Source organism: Mirounga angustirostris, unplaced genomic scaffold, assembly GCF_029215605.1.
Source record: "Mirounga angustirostris isolate CCGP_5_RB_7025 unplaced genomic scaffold, mMirAng1.0.hap1 SCAF_13, whole genome shotgun sequence".
Lineage (NCBI taxonomy): Eukaryota > Metazoa > Chordata > Mammalia > Carnivora > Phocidae > Mirounga > Mirounga angustirostris.
Genome location: NW_026991721.1, coordinates 55938386 through 55953436, shown reverse-complemented (window position 1 = coordinate 55953436; position 15051 = coordinate 55938386). Strand labels below are relative to the sequence as shown.

The window sequence follows — 15051 nt, the reverse complement described above, 5'->3', positions numbered from 1 at the left end:
GTTTTGTTTATTAGCCAACATCTATGTGCAGAGTGCTGTGGTTTACAAAGGGTCATGGACCCTGCCCTCAGGGAAACTACAGTCTCCCAGGAGGAGATGGCCATCAACCTAGCAATTGTTCAAATGTGTAATTACAAACTATGATATCTGGTTAAGAAAAACTGCGAATCTTTGAGAGCACAGAGCAGGTGCACCTGGCTTGATCTGAGGATCAGGGAGGGCTTCCTGGAGGAGGTGACATTTGCACTAAGATTTGTCTTAAAGGAAAAGCAAAAGCACTGCTAGGAGAGGGAAAAGGCATGGGTCAAGGCCCCCAGGCAGGAGAGAGCCTGGTCTGTTTCTAGGAGTTAAAACAGAAGTGGTTGGAGCAAATCAAGCAAGGCGGAGAGAGGGATGCAGGGAACTGGATTGGGTGATGGGTCAGAAGGTCTCCACTGTGCAGGAAACTCAGGGAAAGCAGGTTTGGGGGAGGGCATGAGGAGTTTGGTGAGTGTGGGAGCCCTCAGTACACTGAAGAAGCATAAAGTCAGCCAGTGCAGAGGCACAACAGAGGGACCCCCCAGTCAGCTGCAGGGTGCATCAGAGCCCCCTGGTGGGAGTTGGGAGCTGGTACACAAACAAAGCTCACCCTGCCCCCACTCCTGATTAAATGGGTCTGGGATGTGTTCTGGCATCACCTGCAATTTGAGGACCAGGTCCTGGGGATCATGCTTGGAAACATTCTGGAGCATCATCCGGTGATGGTGGTGGGGGTTGTAAATACCTGAGCGCCCCCCCCCCCATGGTGGGGGGTGGGGTGGAGAGAGCTAGGGCTGGAATCCACTAGGACTGTCTCAAGTATACACAGGTCAACTGGGTGGGGTGGGAGTAGGCATGACTCAGGGCGGGCCCTTTCCTCTATCAGGCCCTAATGCTCTGCCCCTCGCCCCGGACGGGAGAACAGTGTCGGTTTCCAGGGATGTGCATGTATTGTGCCCGCTTACAGTTGTGTGAACCGGAAGCATGTGCCACCGTGCAGCACTGGGTCAAGTTCATGTGTGTCAGGGCTCAGGTCTGCATGGGACTACGGCGATGTGTGTGCACTTGGCCCTCACCCACAGCTGTATACCAGTCAAGGCCGGAGGGCAGGTTTCCACGTATATGGGCCTGTTCCGTGTAGATCGTGCATGGCCCTGTGTGTGCCTGTGTCGGTACAGGTGTGGACAAAGGGTCCATGTCTCCCCGTGCCTGGCGGTTGTCGACGGGTGTGCGCCAACTTCTGTCCTCCGAGGGGGATGGGTCCGCAAGGGGAGGCCGCGGCGTCCGGGAGCGGCGGGGGCGAGGCCAGGCAGCCCTCTGCGCGTTGGGGGAGACCGGGCGGCGCGGAGGGGGCGGGCGGAGCGGGGTGGGGGTGGGGGCCGGGGGCGGGGACTCCCCTCCGCTCCCCCTCCCCCGCGCCAGCGGCGCCGAGCGCGCCAGGCTCGCCCGGCGCACTCGCTGAGCGGAGGAGGCAACAGCGCCGCCGCCCGGGCCATCGCGATCAGATCGACGCTGGGCCTGACGCCGCGACCGCCACCGCGGCCGGGCTGAGCCCCCGGAGGGAGCGACGGTGGGAGAGAGGGGGCCCGCCGTCCCCCGCCGCCCCGGCACCCCCGCCCTGGCGGCGGCTCGGCCGCATGCTTCAGATGGTAAAGACCCTGGCCCAGTTCACCATCGCGCTGGAAGACATGCGCGATCTGGGCCCGGCCACCGCCTCCGGGGAGCCCGCCGGGAGCAGCGGTGCTGACGCTGAGGAGCCTGGGGAGGCCCAGGTACCGGGAGGGGGAGAGACAGCCAGGGACCTTGGCCAAGACCTAGAACCCAGCGGCCCCGGGCCTGGGGGAGGAATGGGTAGATGCTGGGGCGCAGGACCAGGAACTTGGATCAGGCACACCAGCTTCCTGGCCGAGGGCCTGGGGGCTCAGAGACTAGTGATGGGGGCAGGGAGACTGAGGGTATGAGGAGTCCTGGCAGGGGTGGTGTGGCTGGCAGGGCGCTGAGGTTTGGTGCCACCAGAGTGCAAGCTTGGGATGGCAGAAGGGCTGGCAACCTCAACTGGGGTGGGGGGCCTGTACCCCGAGACCCAGCCTTGGCAAGGCCTGGTGGTTCGTAGTGCGTGATATGGGTCAGCGTGTAGGCAGAGCCTGTCTCCAGAGGTATCCTGGGTTCACAGGCTCGGGAAGGAGAGGTTTTATCAGCCTCTCTCCAGCAGGCCTGTGGCAGTCCCCAGGTGTACGTGTGTGCTGGGGGGATGGGGCATTGGGAATAGCCGCTTTTGCTCCCGTTTTGCCATTCTCTCCCTGCCACTGGACCCGCTGGGCCTGGGAGGTGTCATGCTGTGGTGGCAGTGGTGTCCCCATTCCTGGCTCCGTGCTCGCCTCTGGGGGAAGAGGAGGGGGAGGCTTCCAGGGGCTGTGTCCATGCCTTTGTGTGATTCTCTGGGCCCAGACTCTGATTGTCCTGCTCTCCTGGGCTCCCGTGGGGGCTCTGGTTCTGTCTTCCTCCCCATGCTGTGGTGTGTGTGTTTCTCCCCGCCACCTCACATCTCTGGGCTGAAGGCCCTGGTTCTCAGCTAGGTGATTTGGCTACATTTCTTTTTGGTCTCTTTGCGGAGTTCTGGCCTTTACGGCTTCTTCTGTGTACATGTGTCTCTGTCTTCACGCTGTGTGTATAGGTCTTAAGCTTTGGGTCATGCTGTCCCAATCATACTGGTAGGAGAGGCCCCCCTCTATCTTCCTGCCATATCCCTTCAGCCCCCCTCCCTCTCCCACTTCAGCGCCCCCTGTAGTAAAGGTCTGAGGATGGGGCTGTTGAGGGGTGACGGGCTCTGGGGGGAGGCTGGGCCTCTGGGGGAGGCTAGGCCTACAGGGCTGTCCCGCCCAGAACAGGTGGGCCTGCTGATCTGCTTGACAGCTGCATTGCCCGTCTCCTGCTTCCCCTGGCTCCCCCACCCGCACATGCATTCACACCCGTGTCTGGGCACGTGCAGAAGGGCACTCCATGCAGTGACAGGGAGCTGGCCTTAATTTCCGTGCCTCTACCTGACAGCTGAGTGACAGCCCACTGTGTTTTCAAGCAGGAGGAGGCTGGGAAAGGCGGGTGTTGCAGCGTCAGCCTCCCTGCGTGAGTTACCCCAGCCCTCTGAGCTGGCAGGCCCAGCCCCAGCCCTCCCTCCCCCAGGAGGCCTCCCTGCCTGTGACCCTCACCCCAGGGCCTAGCAGGGCCAGGCCCGGGGAGTGGAAGGGGGAGGGAGGCTGGGCCACTCAGGGCCAAGCCTGGCCTGGTTCTGCTCTCAGGGAGCTCCCTGTCCAGCAGGGAGATGGATATAGATGAACCATTTTGCTGAGGTAGAGTAAGAATGGACATTGAAGACCCAGCATGTGTGGAGAGAGCTGCCCTGCTCCCAGCTCCTTGCTTTCACAGTCCTGGGAGGAAGGCATTATTCATTCCGTTTCATAGAGGAGAATGTGGGAACGTAGGGCAGTTAGGTGACTATCCAAGGTCACACAGCTAGTAACGGACCCTGTGGCCCGTGGCTGGCCAGTCAGTCTGGGCAAGAACTCTGGGTGCTTGGGCCCTAAGACTCAACATGAGGTGGCTAAAGAGACTCGGGCTGGGGCGCCTGGGTGGCTCAGTCAGTTAAGCGTTTGACTCCTGGTTCCAGCTCAGGTCATGATCTCAGGATTGTGAGCTTGAGCCCCACATCAGGCTCTGTGCCCAGTGGGGAATCTGCTTGAGATTCTCTCTCGCCCTCTCCCTCTGCCCTTCCCCCTGCTCTTGCACACGCTCTTGCTCGCTCTCTCTCTCTCTCTCAAATAAATCTTAAAAAAAAATAAAGAGACTCGGTCCCCACTCTGCCAGTCACTGGCTCTGTGACCTTGGGCAAGTCAAGTCACCTCTCAGACTTGACTACCTCACCTGTAAAGTGGAGATGGTGACACCTTTGAGTGTAGGCAGAAATGAGCCATATCTGTGAAGTGCTGAGAGGGCCCTGGCGGACAAGGGGAGGATTGGGCATCCGGGCCTTTCCTTGGGAGGCCCTTCTGACCTTTGACGCTCTCCCAACTCTCCATCCTAGGGTGGGCCCAACTGGTGTTCCTTCCTACTAGAAGCTGCCCTGCTGTTTTAAAGGCCTTTGAATCACTGAGGATAGATGATCTGGCTGTAGCTGGGGGCTCTGAGGCAAAGCCCAGTGTCTTCTCACCCATCAGAGCATGCAGCTGGTAGGGGTGGGGCAAAGCCAGTCTCCTCCCCTCCCTCGAGGGAGAGCCATTCACACCGCCCCCAACCGTGAGTTCCTAGCACAGGAGCCTACTTTTCTGAGTGTGTCTCATTGTTGACAGGTTTGGGGACAGACCTGGCCCCGAGTCCCTGAGTCAGAGGGAGGGGGTTACAGGGAGGTGGGCAACCATCTGGTGAAGTCTTCCTGGAGAAGGAACGGGCCAGAGGCATAGGAGCTGGTGGCAAGGAGCAGTAGATAAGCTGAGTCCCAGGGAGTCAAACACAGAGAAGGCGTCCTCTGTCTGGCCTCTAGCAAAGCCTTCCCACAGAATAGGGCTGCCCTGTCAGGGATGCACACCCTATCCCTGGAGGTGTGGATGCAGAGTCTGTGTGACCCCTCAGGGACTCCCTACTGCAGACCATCTGATGCTTAGGATGGAGGCATTAGTTCCTGGGTCTCCTTTCCCCCATCCTTAAAATGGGAAGAAGAACAACATCTACCTCACAGGGTGGTCAGGACAATGAAATAATATATGCTTAGAACAGTGCCTGGTGTGGAGTAGGGCTCAGTTAACCTTTTTAACTGAGAGAACTGATATCCAGCCTTGTCTGAGAGTGGGTGAACCCTGCCCCTACCTGGCTGTGTGACCTTTGGCACTGACTTCCCCTTCCTGAGCCACCTTTTCTTCATCTGTGGCAGGCAGCCACAGTTTGCACTCTCAGGGATGGGATGAAGCCCAGTCTAGTAGGGTCTGACTCCATAGCACTGAGCCGGAAGGAGGGGTTTTCAGAGTTTGCAACTGGAGTGGGGCGTGCCCTGGAGGCATCTTCCTTTGCAAAGGTGAGAGGTTATTGATTGTTTTGAGTCCTTTTCAGGAGCCCAGTGGGTAACCTCGAAGTGCACAGGAGATCATCAGCTCTGCCGGCAGCCATGGGGGTGGTGGTGGAGGAGTAAGGGGCACACCCTGGAAAGAGGGGCATTTGAGATGTAGGGGGAGGGCGCTCCCCGCACAGGGAGCATGAGAGCAAGTTCCTGGCCGAGTGGAGGTCCATGGTGCTCTGGGGTAACAGCCAGCAGCCATGGATGGTGGGAATGCAGGCCTTGAAGGCCAGGGAGAGGATGAGGATGGGCTCTCTGGGTCCAGGTGACTGCAGGGGTCTGAGGGGAACAAGGTCCTGCTCACCCTCTGCCTTCTGTCCCCCAAGGACATGCGGAAGCACGTGACCATGACCCTGCTGGACACGGAGCAGTCCTATGTGGAGTCGCTGCGCACCCTGATGCAGGTGAGGCTCAAGGCCGGACCAGGCCCCCTGAGAGCGGCCATTCTGAGTCTAGGAGGCCGTCAAACATGTGGGAACAAACCCATTTTGTGGACAGGGGATGGGGGCTAGAGAGGAGAGAGGAATGACCCTGGGTAACATCACCCCTCCGTGGAGAACCCCCCCATCCTGTGACTGTCCCAGAGAAGGAATCCCCCTCCAGGGTGGGAGGGAACATAGAGGGGACTTAATAAGGCCAGACAGGCCACCCCAGGGCAGGTGCTCCCTCCTTTTACTGTCCTGCCACCTCCCCCTGGCGGCCCCATGCCTCGGCTTAGATCTGTGCCCCCGCCAACTGTAGCCCTGTCCATTTTATTCATTGACTGGGAAAATAATTGTTGAATGGAATAAAATGTTGAGCACCTGCCGTGTGCCAGGCCCTGTTCCGGGCATAGGAAACACGAGGACGAATAAGAGAGACAAGCTGCGCCACAGGACCTCATAGTCCCGTTCAGGGCATAATTGAGTATATGGTCACTCTCAAAGCATTGAGGGGGCACCTGTGAGGTGTGGGGTCAGGGTATTTTTCCCTGGAGGACGTGCTGGCTTCCTCCCCACCTGTCTTGTCAGCAACAGGAACAGCAGGTGCAAAGTCAAGTAAGGAGAGGCCGGCACAAAGCACAAAGGGTTGGTCCTCTGGGGATGCTGGGGGAGCCAGCAGGAGCCACGTGGTAGGGGCCTTGGATACCAGGAAGAAGGTTTGGACCCTACCAGGGGCCCTGGAGAGTCAGCAAAGGGCTTTGAGCCGGGGTGGCATGTCATCTGATTCATGCTTTATAAAGTCTGACTGCTAGGAAGGTGGGCAGCAGCAGAGGAGGCCAAGGCCACTGAGGGTAGGCAAGGGAGGAGAGGCCAGGACCAGGGCAGAAGCCACAGGGAGGAAGCGTTGGGACAGACATTCAGGAGGTGGACTGGTCAGGCCAGGCATGGTAGCTGGTCGGCTGTGGGATGAGGCCTGGACTCCTGGTCTGGGTGACGGCAGCACTGGAGGAACCCCACGTGTGAAAGTTGGGGAGAGATGGCCAGATCAGGTTCCGGCGTGGGAAAGCCCCTGAGTCAGGATGCACATGCGGGCCTGGGGCCCAGGGCAGAGGGTGTGGATCCCAGCTGAGGTGGGGCCTGGCAGGTACGGTTGAGGACGAATTTACTCAAGCCATCTAGGCAGAGTGAGAGCAAAGAACAGAAGGTAGAGCCCTGGAAAGATCCAGAGTGTTCATTCATTTACTCCACAAATCTGCAACGAGCATCTTCTGGGTGCAGACCGTGTTCTCAGTGAGGGTTCAGCAGTGAGCATGAGTGATAAGGTCCTGTCCCCTGGAGTCTATGGCAGAGACTGACAGTAACCAGTCAGACAAACCTTATACGTGAGGACAAATGCGGGTGCAAAAGTGTACGGAGGGTGTTTCTGTAGCAACTGAGTATCGTTCAGCCAGAAAAGGGAGGAAATTCTGACACGTGCCACAACATGGGTGAACCTCGAGGACATCATGCTAAACTGAAATGAGCCAGTCACAAAAGGACAAATACTGTATGATTGTGCTTCCATGGGGCACTGAGGGTGGCCAAGTTCATAGAGACAGAAAAGTCGAACAGTGCTTGCCAAGGGCTGGGGGACGGGAAGTGGGAGTTAGTGTTTAATGGGTACGGAGTTGTGGTTTGGGAAGATGGGAAAGTTCCGGAGATGGATGGGGATGATGGTTCCACAACAACGTGAGTGTATTTAATGTGAGTACTGAACTGTACACTTAAAAGTGATTAAAATTAGCAAATTTTATGATGTATATTTTGCCACACAAAAAATACATTGCTTTTATATATTAAAAACAAACGCACAGAAAGAGGAGAACACAGAACGGGGGCCTGCCCTGGTGTCAGAGGCCAGGGAGGGCTTCTCTGAGGCTGGGGTGTTCAGCGGAGACCTGAGGGATGGGTAAGCATTCAGCAGCGGGAGAGCCTGGAGGGAACCATTCGGGCAGCGGGTACAATAGGAACAAAGGCCAGGAGGCTGGAAGAAACCTCGAGCAGTTAGCCATGGAGAGGTGGCCGGGGCGGCTGCTGGGCCAGGTGCTGGGACACAACCAGAATGCCATCTTTAAGAGATGCCCTTGGCTGCCAGGCAGCAGTAGTCATGCTGGGGTCCAGCAGAGCGTGGGGTCCTTTGTGGTCCCCTAGGTGGGAGTTGAAGGCATTGGGGTCAGGCAGTCCAGGGTTTGAGTCACTCGCCTCCCTGCTGGGTGATGCTAGCCTAGTCACCTCACTTCTCTGAGCCTCGGTGTTTTTGTGTGCAAAATGTGACTAATCATACCCGTATCCCAGCGTGAGAGTGCAAAGGTAACGAGGCTGCTCATGCCTTGTTCACACACCCGAGGCCGGCGGGACCCGGGCATGTCTCTCTACCTTCGAATCTCCTGGCCAGTTCACGGCTGCACACGTGGAGACTTGCCGGACCTGCCGGTGGAAGAGCTAAGGGGGGATAGTTCTCAGGAGGCCAGATTGAGAGTGTGGGTGGTGAGGGGTGGAGATGGGCAGGAGAGTGTCAGCCGAACCCCAGGACTGTCACTCAAAGCAGCCCGGGTGTGTCACAAGGACTGAGGTCCAAGCCAGGCCACCAGTGTTCAAACTTGGCACACCTCCTGACCGGCCATGTCACCTGAAGCAAGTTACATAACCAGTCTCTGCTTCAGGGTCCTTGTCTGCAGAGTGGGGATAATAATGGTGACTACCTGTTGAGTGCAGACTGCAAGAGAGATGCATGTGTAATTTAGCATACTGCCTGGCACATCTGCACGTGTGCATGTGTGTGTGAGTGCATGTATATAAAATCATATCTAATCCTTACATTAACGTTGTCAGGTAGGTATTATAACTCCCTCTTCGTATGAGGAGATGAAGGCTCAGAGAGGTTAAGAAAACTCCCCAGGGTCGTCCATCTATTAAGTGGTATTCTAGTCCATTTGGGCTGCTAGAACGAAAATTCCACAGACTGGGTGGCTTGAACAAATACAGATTCAGTTCTCATAGATCAAGGCGCTGGCAGATTTGGTGTCTAGTGAGGACCCACTTCCTCCTTTTCACTGTGTCCTCCCTGGTGGGGGGGTTGAGGGAGCTCTCCGGGACCTCTTGTAGAAGGGCACAAATCCCATTCGTGAGGGCCCCGCTCACATGACCCACTCACCTCCCAAAGGCCCCGTCTCCAAATACCAGCACGTTGGGGACTAGGTTGGAGCATAAGGATTCTGGGGGGGATACATGTGGTAATACCGAGAGCTGACGTTTATTGAGTGCTTCATATGTGCACTTTACATAAGTTAAATCATACAAATCTCATAATAACCCTCATTTTACAGATGATGAACCTGAGACACAGAGACGTAAAGCAACTGTTCAAGGTCACAGAGCGGGGAATTGCCACACCCTGGGTGAATCCCTGTCAGTCTGACTCCCTCTCACCAGCTAGTCTGCACTGTCTGAGCATATCAGTGCTATTCAAGCTGAGACTGGACTCCACAGCCCTAGTGTCCCCTCTCAGTGACCACTGCCACCCACACTGACTGGTATCGTTCCTGCAAGCCAAGAGTTTTGTTCTTTTTTATTTTTTAACTGAGGCATAGTTGACACACAGTGTTACGTTAGTTTCAGCTGTAGGCCAGGAGTTTAAAATGAAGAAATACCAAGGTTAACAGCCAGAGCCGATGGGGTTTGAACCCACGTCCTAAGGCTACACCTTTCCTCAGTGTCATCCTCACACTTTGAGTCTTTCTTCAACCCCCGAATTCCCAGCCAACAACCCCCCTTTTCCCTGACCCAGCCCCCTTCTCCCAGCACTCCTGACCCTGTCTTTTTCCCCATAGCACTTACTGCCTTCCAACACACGTGTCATAATTTCATTATTTATGGTGTTTATTTTCTGCCTCCCTCCACTGAGGTGTCAGCTCCACAAGCACCAGGACTTTTGTCTGCCCTCAGGTGCTGCCTGGTGCTTAGAAGGCCGGACACTCAGTAGTTGCCCAGCAAGTACACCGTGAGTGGGTGCAGGCGTTGGTTCCTAGGAGGTTCTGGATCAGGTTCTCTGCTTAGTCTTTCTTCCCACTGTGTGCCTGCTTCTGTGTGGGATGCGGTTTAGCTCCTCTCGGTGTGGGGCAACAGCGCCCCACCCCCCCCACCCCCCGCCAGAGAAGACCCTAGCTCAGACTGGCCTAAGAGCTGTAAGAGGGAGGCTGCCTGCCTATCTCACCATCACCCCCTGACCTTTTAAGAATCCCCAACCAGGCAAGAGGATTCTGTTGAGCTTGACTTTTTCAAGGCTGTTTTATCAAACAAGCCAATTTTTAACAATGTTTAATATAAATTTTATTGCAACATTGCGTTACTTTTTCAAACATCAATTCTTGGGCTTGTAGTTATAGTTTAGGCCAGTAGAGGGCGACCGCTCCGTGAGCACACCTGCCGCAAGCAGGGCTCTTCATTCTCACGAAATGGGCGGTGAAGCAGATTTGAGGTGAAAAAGAGGAGTTTTAATCAGACTTGACCAGTAGATCTGAAAACCGTGAAGTCAGTGCTCAGACAGTGGCACTAAAGGCCTCCCAGGCACCCCCTTGCTTTATTTTCCCCACAGCGGGTCTCAAACTTTCCACACATAACTGATTCTAAGATAAACATCTGGAACTCCAGGTTCATCCTATAATTAATGGCATATAATAACTTAATTGGCAGCGGTTTTTTTTCTTAAAGATTGATGAAATGTGGTTTCTTTTTGTTTCTTTCTTGTATTTCGTGTTTCATCTGACTAGACTGTAAGCTCTACTAGGGCAGGGAGCTTGGTCTTCCTTGTTCACTGCTGAACAGTGGCTAGCACAGAGTGAGTTCCCAATAAAATGTCTGCTGAGTTAGTGTGTGTGGGTTTCCCAGGAGGCCAGTCTTCTTGCTTTCCTCACTCCAAGCTCTGCTTGTTTGTGCATCCAACAAACTTTCCCCGAGCCCACTCACCCCCGTCTTATGCCAGGCCCCGAGCCGCACAGTGAGGGGCATGGGGATAGGTCTTCCTGTCTCCCTCTTAGAGCTCTGAGTCTAACAAGGGAGATCTGGGAGTCACAGGGCCAGGTGATTTCGTGTGCACCTACGTCAGGGGGTTGGGGTGCCATCCCTCTGAGGGTACCCGCACTGACCTGTGGGGGACCCCCAGGGCTACATGCAGCCGCTGAAGCAGCCCGAGAACTCCTTGCTGTGTGACCCGTCACTGGTGGATGAGATCTTTGACCAGATCCCCGAGCTCCTGGAGCACCACGAACAGTTCCTCGAGCAGGTGCGGCACTGTGTGCAGACCTGGCACGCCCAGCAGAAGGTGGGAGACCTGCTTGTCCAGTCGGTGAGTGGCCCTGCTGTCTGCCGCTTCAACCCCCACAAGCTTGGGCCCTTCCTGGAAGGGGATAGCTGCTGCCATGGACCCCTCACCCACACCCACTCCACTTGCACACTGACTCTGATCCCAGATCCAACCCCAGGACTTGACCAGACACTGGCACTGACTCCAGCCCTGGGGTTGACCTGAACCTGGACACCACCAAACCCCAGAGCTTCGCTAGACTCTGGCCTGGGCCCCAATCCCAACCAGTTACCGACCCTAATCCTGGACCCAGTTCTAGTTGCTGGCACCGACTTGACCCTAGTCCTGACCTTGAGCTGGTGCTGACACAGACCTCAGTGGATGCTATTACTGACCTCAGCCCTTACCTTGACTAGCTCTTTTCTCCATCCAGCATTTTAATAGGATAGCTATTTGGCACTTCATACTAGCCATTATTCTGAATACGTTATATATGTTCACAAGTCTAGGAGAAAGGTGCAGTTATTCCCCCAAGTTTAAAGTGGATGACTCTGCAGCGTAGAGAGAAAGTAACCTGACCAAAGTCATGGTTAGTGAGTGGTAGAGGGTTCGACTCCAGGAAACGCGGCCCCAGTGCCCACACCCTGCCCCACTCTGTGCCCCCTTGCACCAGGAGCAGACCTGCCTGTGAGCTCTTCAGGATCCTACCATAGTGAATGGGACCTTAGAACAAGTATTGGCTGCAAAACTCAAAAAGAACTGCAAAAGCAAAACCAGTAAACATTTAATTACGTGTCTGTAAAAACATAGCATGCGATTTTCTTTAATTGTTACGTGTAGTATTCATTTATACGAGGTTAATTACGTTTGAAAAAACTTAAGATACATTTTGTTATTTGGCCAGAATTCCCAAGAATGCATGGTGATGACTGATAAATCATAGCCAAACACAAACTAAAATGGTTACTCAGAACCAAATAATTTCAAAAGCAAAATGGTAAAACTCCTTCCAAAAATTATACCAGGAAAAAAAAAAGTCTTATCTATTGTTGTGAGATGTGGATGTTTTTTCATGTGTTTGTGATGATGCGGGTGGGCCTTGGGCCTAAGAAGGTCTTAGAAGGTGCCTGCTGATCTGGAACTGATGTGACAAACCCTGATGGGACCCCCGTTGAGTGCTAACCCCTCGAGGCCATCACCACCCTCAGTGTCACCAGGCTCATCCCCTGTCTGGACTTTGATGCTGACCCTGGTCTGATGAGCAGAGGCCCTGGTCCCAGGAAGGGATCAGCAGAGAATGCTCTGCCCCAGGGTGGGCTGGTGGGTAAGGGCCGTCTTCCCCTCCGAGTTGCTGCAGCCTCCCTGGGCCTGGGGAGGAGGACAGTCAGCACCTTAGAGACACAGGGCCTTGTGGGCCCAGAGGGGCCAGAAACAAACACCACCACAGGTCCCCTAGTCCATCCATGGTACAGCTGACCCAGGAACCAGGGTATCCCAACTCCCAGCCAGGGCTTCTGACCAAGAACTTCCACGTTTAGCCCAGCTGTCAGCGGGCCGTCAGGTGTTAGCTACCAGCTGTGTGCCCCCACTGAGCGGGATGTTACTGGACAGGATGGGCGTCCCTATCTCCTCGCAGAGGAAGAGTCCTAGTCAGGGCAGGGAGTGCTTTCTGGAGGAGGCACAGGTGGAGCTTAGCCCTGAGGGTGGGTGAGATTTGGATGTGGTAAGGGCATTCTGGTGGAGAGAATTACATGAGCAATGGCCAAGTGGCTGGAATGAGTCTGTGTCTCTCAGAGGACAGTGAGGAGGGAGACCTGCCTGGCTGGACTTAGTGGGGCTGGAGAGCAAGGGATGGAAATGCCCAGCTGGAAATGGGAGAGCATGGTCTACAGGACACATGTAGGCATATGTATGTCCATGTACACACAAACCGTAGGTAAGATACGTTGGGGTGTGCGCAGATACACAGCAACTCACACAGTCACATGTACGACGTGCACACATGACACAGGAGCAGCTGCCCGATCCCTTAGAGACCATATCATGTCCCGTTGGAGGGAAAGGATGTTGGCTTGTGAATCATTGGAAGCCAGGACAGGGTGAGGTGGAGTAAGGGACACCTTGAAGGTCCCTAACCTGCCTCTGCACCTACAGTTCTCCAAGGACGTCCTGGTCAACATCTATTCTGCCTACATTGATAACTTTCTCAATGCAAAGGATGCCGTGCGCGTGGCTAAGGAGGCGAGGCCTGCCTTTCTCAAGTTCTTGGAGGTACTGTTGGCTAGCTCAGGGGCATGGACATCACCCTCGCCTTGGCCAGCTTTGGGAGGGGGCAGGAGCTCCCACACTCCCAGACACTGCAGCCTTAGCCTGTGGTTCAGTCTTTGCCCTTGGGCTGGGCTAGAGGGACTGGCTGGGGATCTGTCCCTGGACATTTCCTTCTTTGCATGACATTCCTCACACGGGTGCCCATCCCCCTTGTTTCTGGTTTCAGCAAAGCATGCGTGAGAACAAGGAGAAGCAGGCACTGTCTGACCTCATGATCAAGCCTGTGCAGCGGATCCCACGCTATGAGCTTCTGGTGAAGGTGGGCATGGGGTTGGGTGGGCAGGAGGGCAAGGCTGGAAGGCACGTGAGGATGCAGGGGGCTATGAGGCCCCTACTCGGTCAAGCCTGACATCAGAGTCCCCAGGGGTTGGGTAGGAAAAGAAGTCCTCTCTGGAGCCTGCTTATAGTCCGTCCTGCTCTAGCCATCAGTGTGGGGTCCCAGGGCCTGAAAGGGGCAGCTAATAAGCAGGGGTCTTATCCCCATTTCTTCCCCAGGACCTCCTGAAGCACACACCTGAGGACCACCCAGACCACCCACTTCTGTTGGATGCTCAGCGGAACATCAAACAGGTGGCTGAACGCATCAACAAGGGTGTGCGGAGTGCCGAGGAGGCAGAGCGACATGCCCGTGTGCTGCAGGAGATTGAGGCTCACATCGAGGGCATGGAGGATGTGAGTGCCCACCCCCTCCACCCATGCCTTTGTTTGCATCTGTGGTTACCTGCAGTCACGGTCACGTCCACCTCCACAGCGGTGTCTGCAGCGCCTGTGCATCCCTGTCTGTTCAGCGTCCCCACCTGTCTCTGTCCACAGCCATGTCCTCCTCCCTGTCTGTCTCTGGCCACATGTCCCGCGGCCTGACCGCACAGCATCAGGAGGATGGAGGGGATGCTGCTTCTACTGGCCTGGCCCATGGAGTGGGGCCAAGGGGTCCCCCAGGGTCTGGGGAGGAGATGGGATTAATAATTGACCTTCAAGATGTTTTGTCTGTCCTGCCCCACAGCTCCAAGCCCCTCTGCGGCGGTTCCTCAGGCAGGAGATGGTCATCGAAGTGGTAAGAAGTCTCCCGTTGTCTACCCACCTGTTCCCATCTCCCCACTATGTTCACACTTCCGCTCATACCTGCTGTCCTTGGGCCTCCCTGCTCTTCCCCACAACAGGAGTCCCGGGTCGAGTCCCAACTCTGCCTCTGCCTCTGGGCATCTGGGGCAGAGCCCTCACCCCTCTCTGGGCCTGGCTGTCCCCTTGGGCACGGTGGGCAGGAGGGTGGGCCTCTGGGCCTGAGTCCTGCCTCGGGCTCCACAGAAGGCCGTCGGTGGCAAGAAGGACCGGTCCCTCTTCCTCTTCACGGACCTCATCATCTGCACGACCCTAAAGCGGAAATCAGGCTCCCTGCGGCGCAGCTCCATGAGCCTGTGAGTGGCCGGGGCGGGGCTGCACTTGGGCCGGGGCGGAGCAGCTGGCCCTCCCTGGGCCCCGCTCCCCCCGGCCTGGCCAGAGCACCCCCTTGGCTCCCCACAGGTACACGGCAGCCAGCGTCATTGACACGGCCAGCAAGTACAAGCTGCTGTGGAAGCTGCCGCTAGAAGATGCGGACATCATCAAAGGTGGGGCTGGCCTAGGCCTGCCCGGGGGTCCTGGGTGTCCGGGCCCTGCTCTCAGAAGCCCTCCTGGAGGGTCTGAACTGTGGCCAGGCTGGCTGCCCGTATCCATCTGCTTTTCTGCTTTTGGGGCCTTACTTTCCCAGCCAGTACAAGGGGGGTGGCATGCAGGATCGGTGTGCCCGCCACAGAAGCACACCAGGACCTGTCCACGCAGACCACCTTCTGACAGGGCGGGGA

General features: G+C 56.1%; 1 protein-coding gene across 4 annotated transcripts in view; it reads left to right on the top strand.

Annotated features, from left to right (window-relative positions):
• ARHGEF17 (Rho guanine nucleotide exchange factor 17) overlaps positions 1 to 15051 on the top strand; it is a 56361-nt gene that overhangs the window by 32145 nt on the left and 9165 nt on the right. For 2 of the 4 annotated variants that reach the window (XR_010406990.1, XM_064576949.1), the window contains exons 2-10: positions 5446 to 5523; positions 8907 to 8978; positions 10742 to 10924; positions 13037 to 13153; positions 13377 to 13469; positions 13706 to 13882; positions 14214 to 14264; positions 14516 to 14625; positions 14732 to 14817. Coding sequence is in view for 3 of the 4 variants with exons in the window: in XM_064576949.1 (XP_064433019.1) it covers positions 5446 to 5523; positions 8907 to 8978; positions 10742 to 10924; positions 13037 to 13153; positions 13377 to 13469; positions 13706 to 13882; positions 14214 to 14264; positions 14516 to 14625; positions 14732 to 14817 (967 nt within the window). In the remaining variant the exon portion in view is untranslated. The remainder of the gene's footprint in view (positions 1 to 5445; positions 5524 to 8906; positions 8979 to 10741; positions 10925 to 13036; positions 13154 to 13376; positions 13470 to 13705; positions 13883 to 14213; positions 14265 to 14515; positions 14626 to 14731; positions 14818 to 15051) is intronic. The other 2 variants (XM_045894390.3, XM_045894391.3) reach the window with 2 other exon arrangements.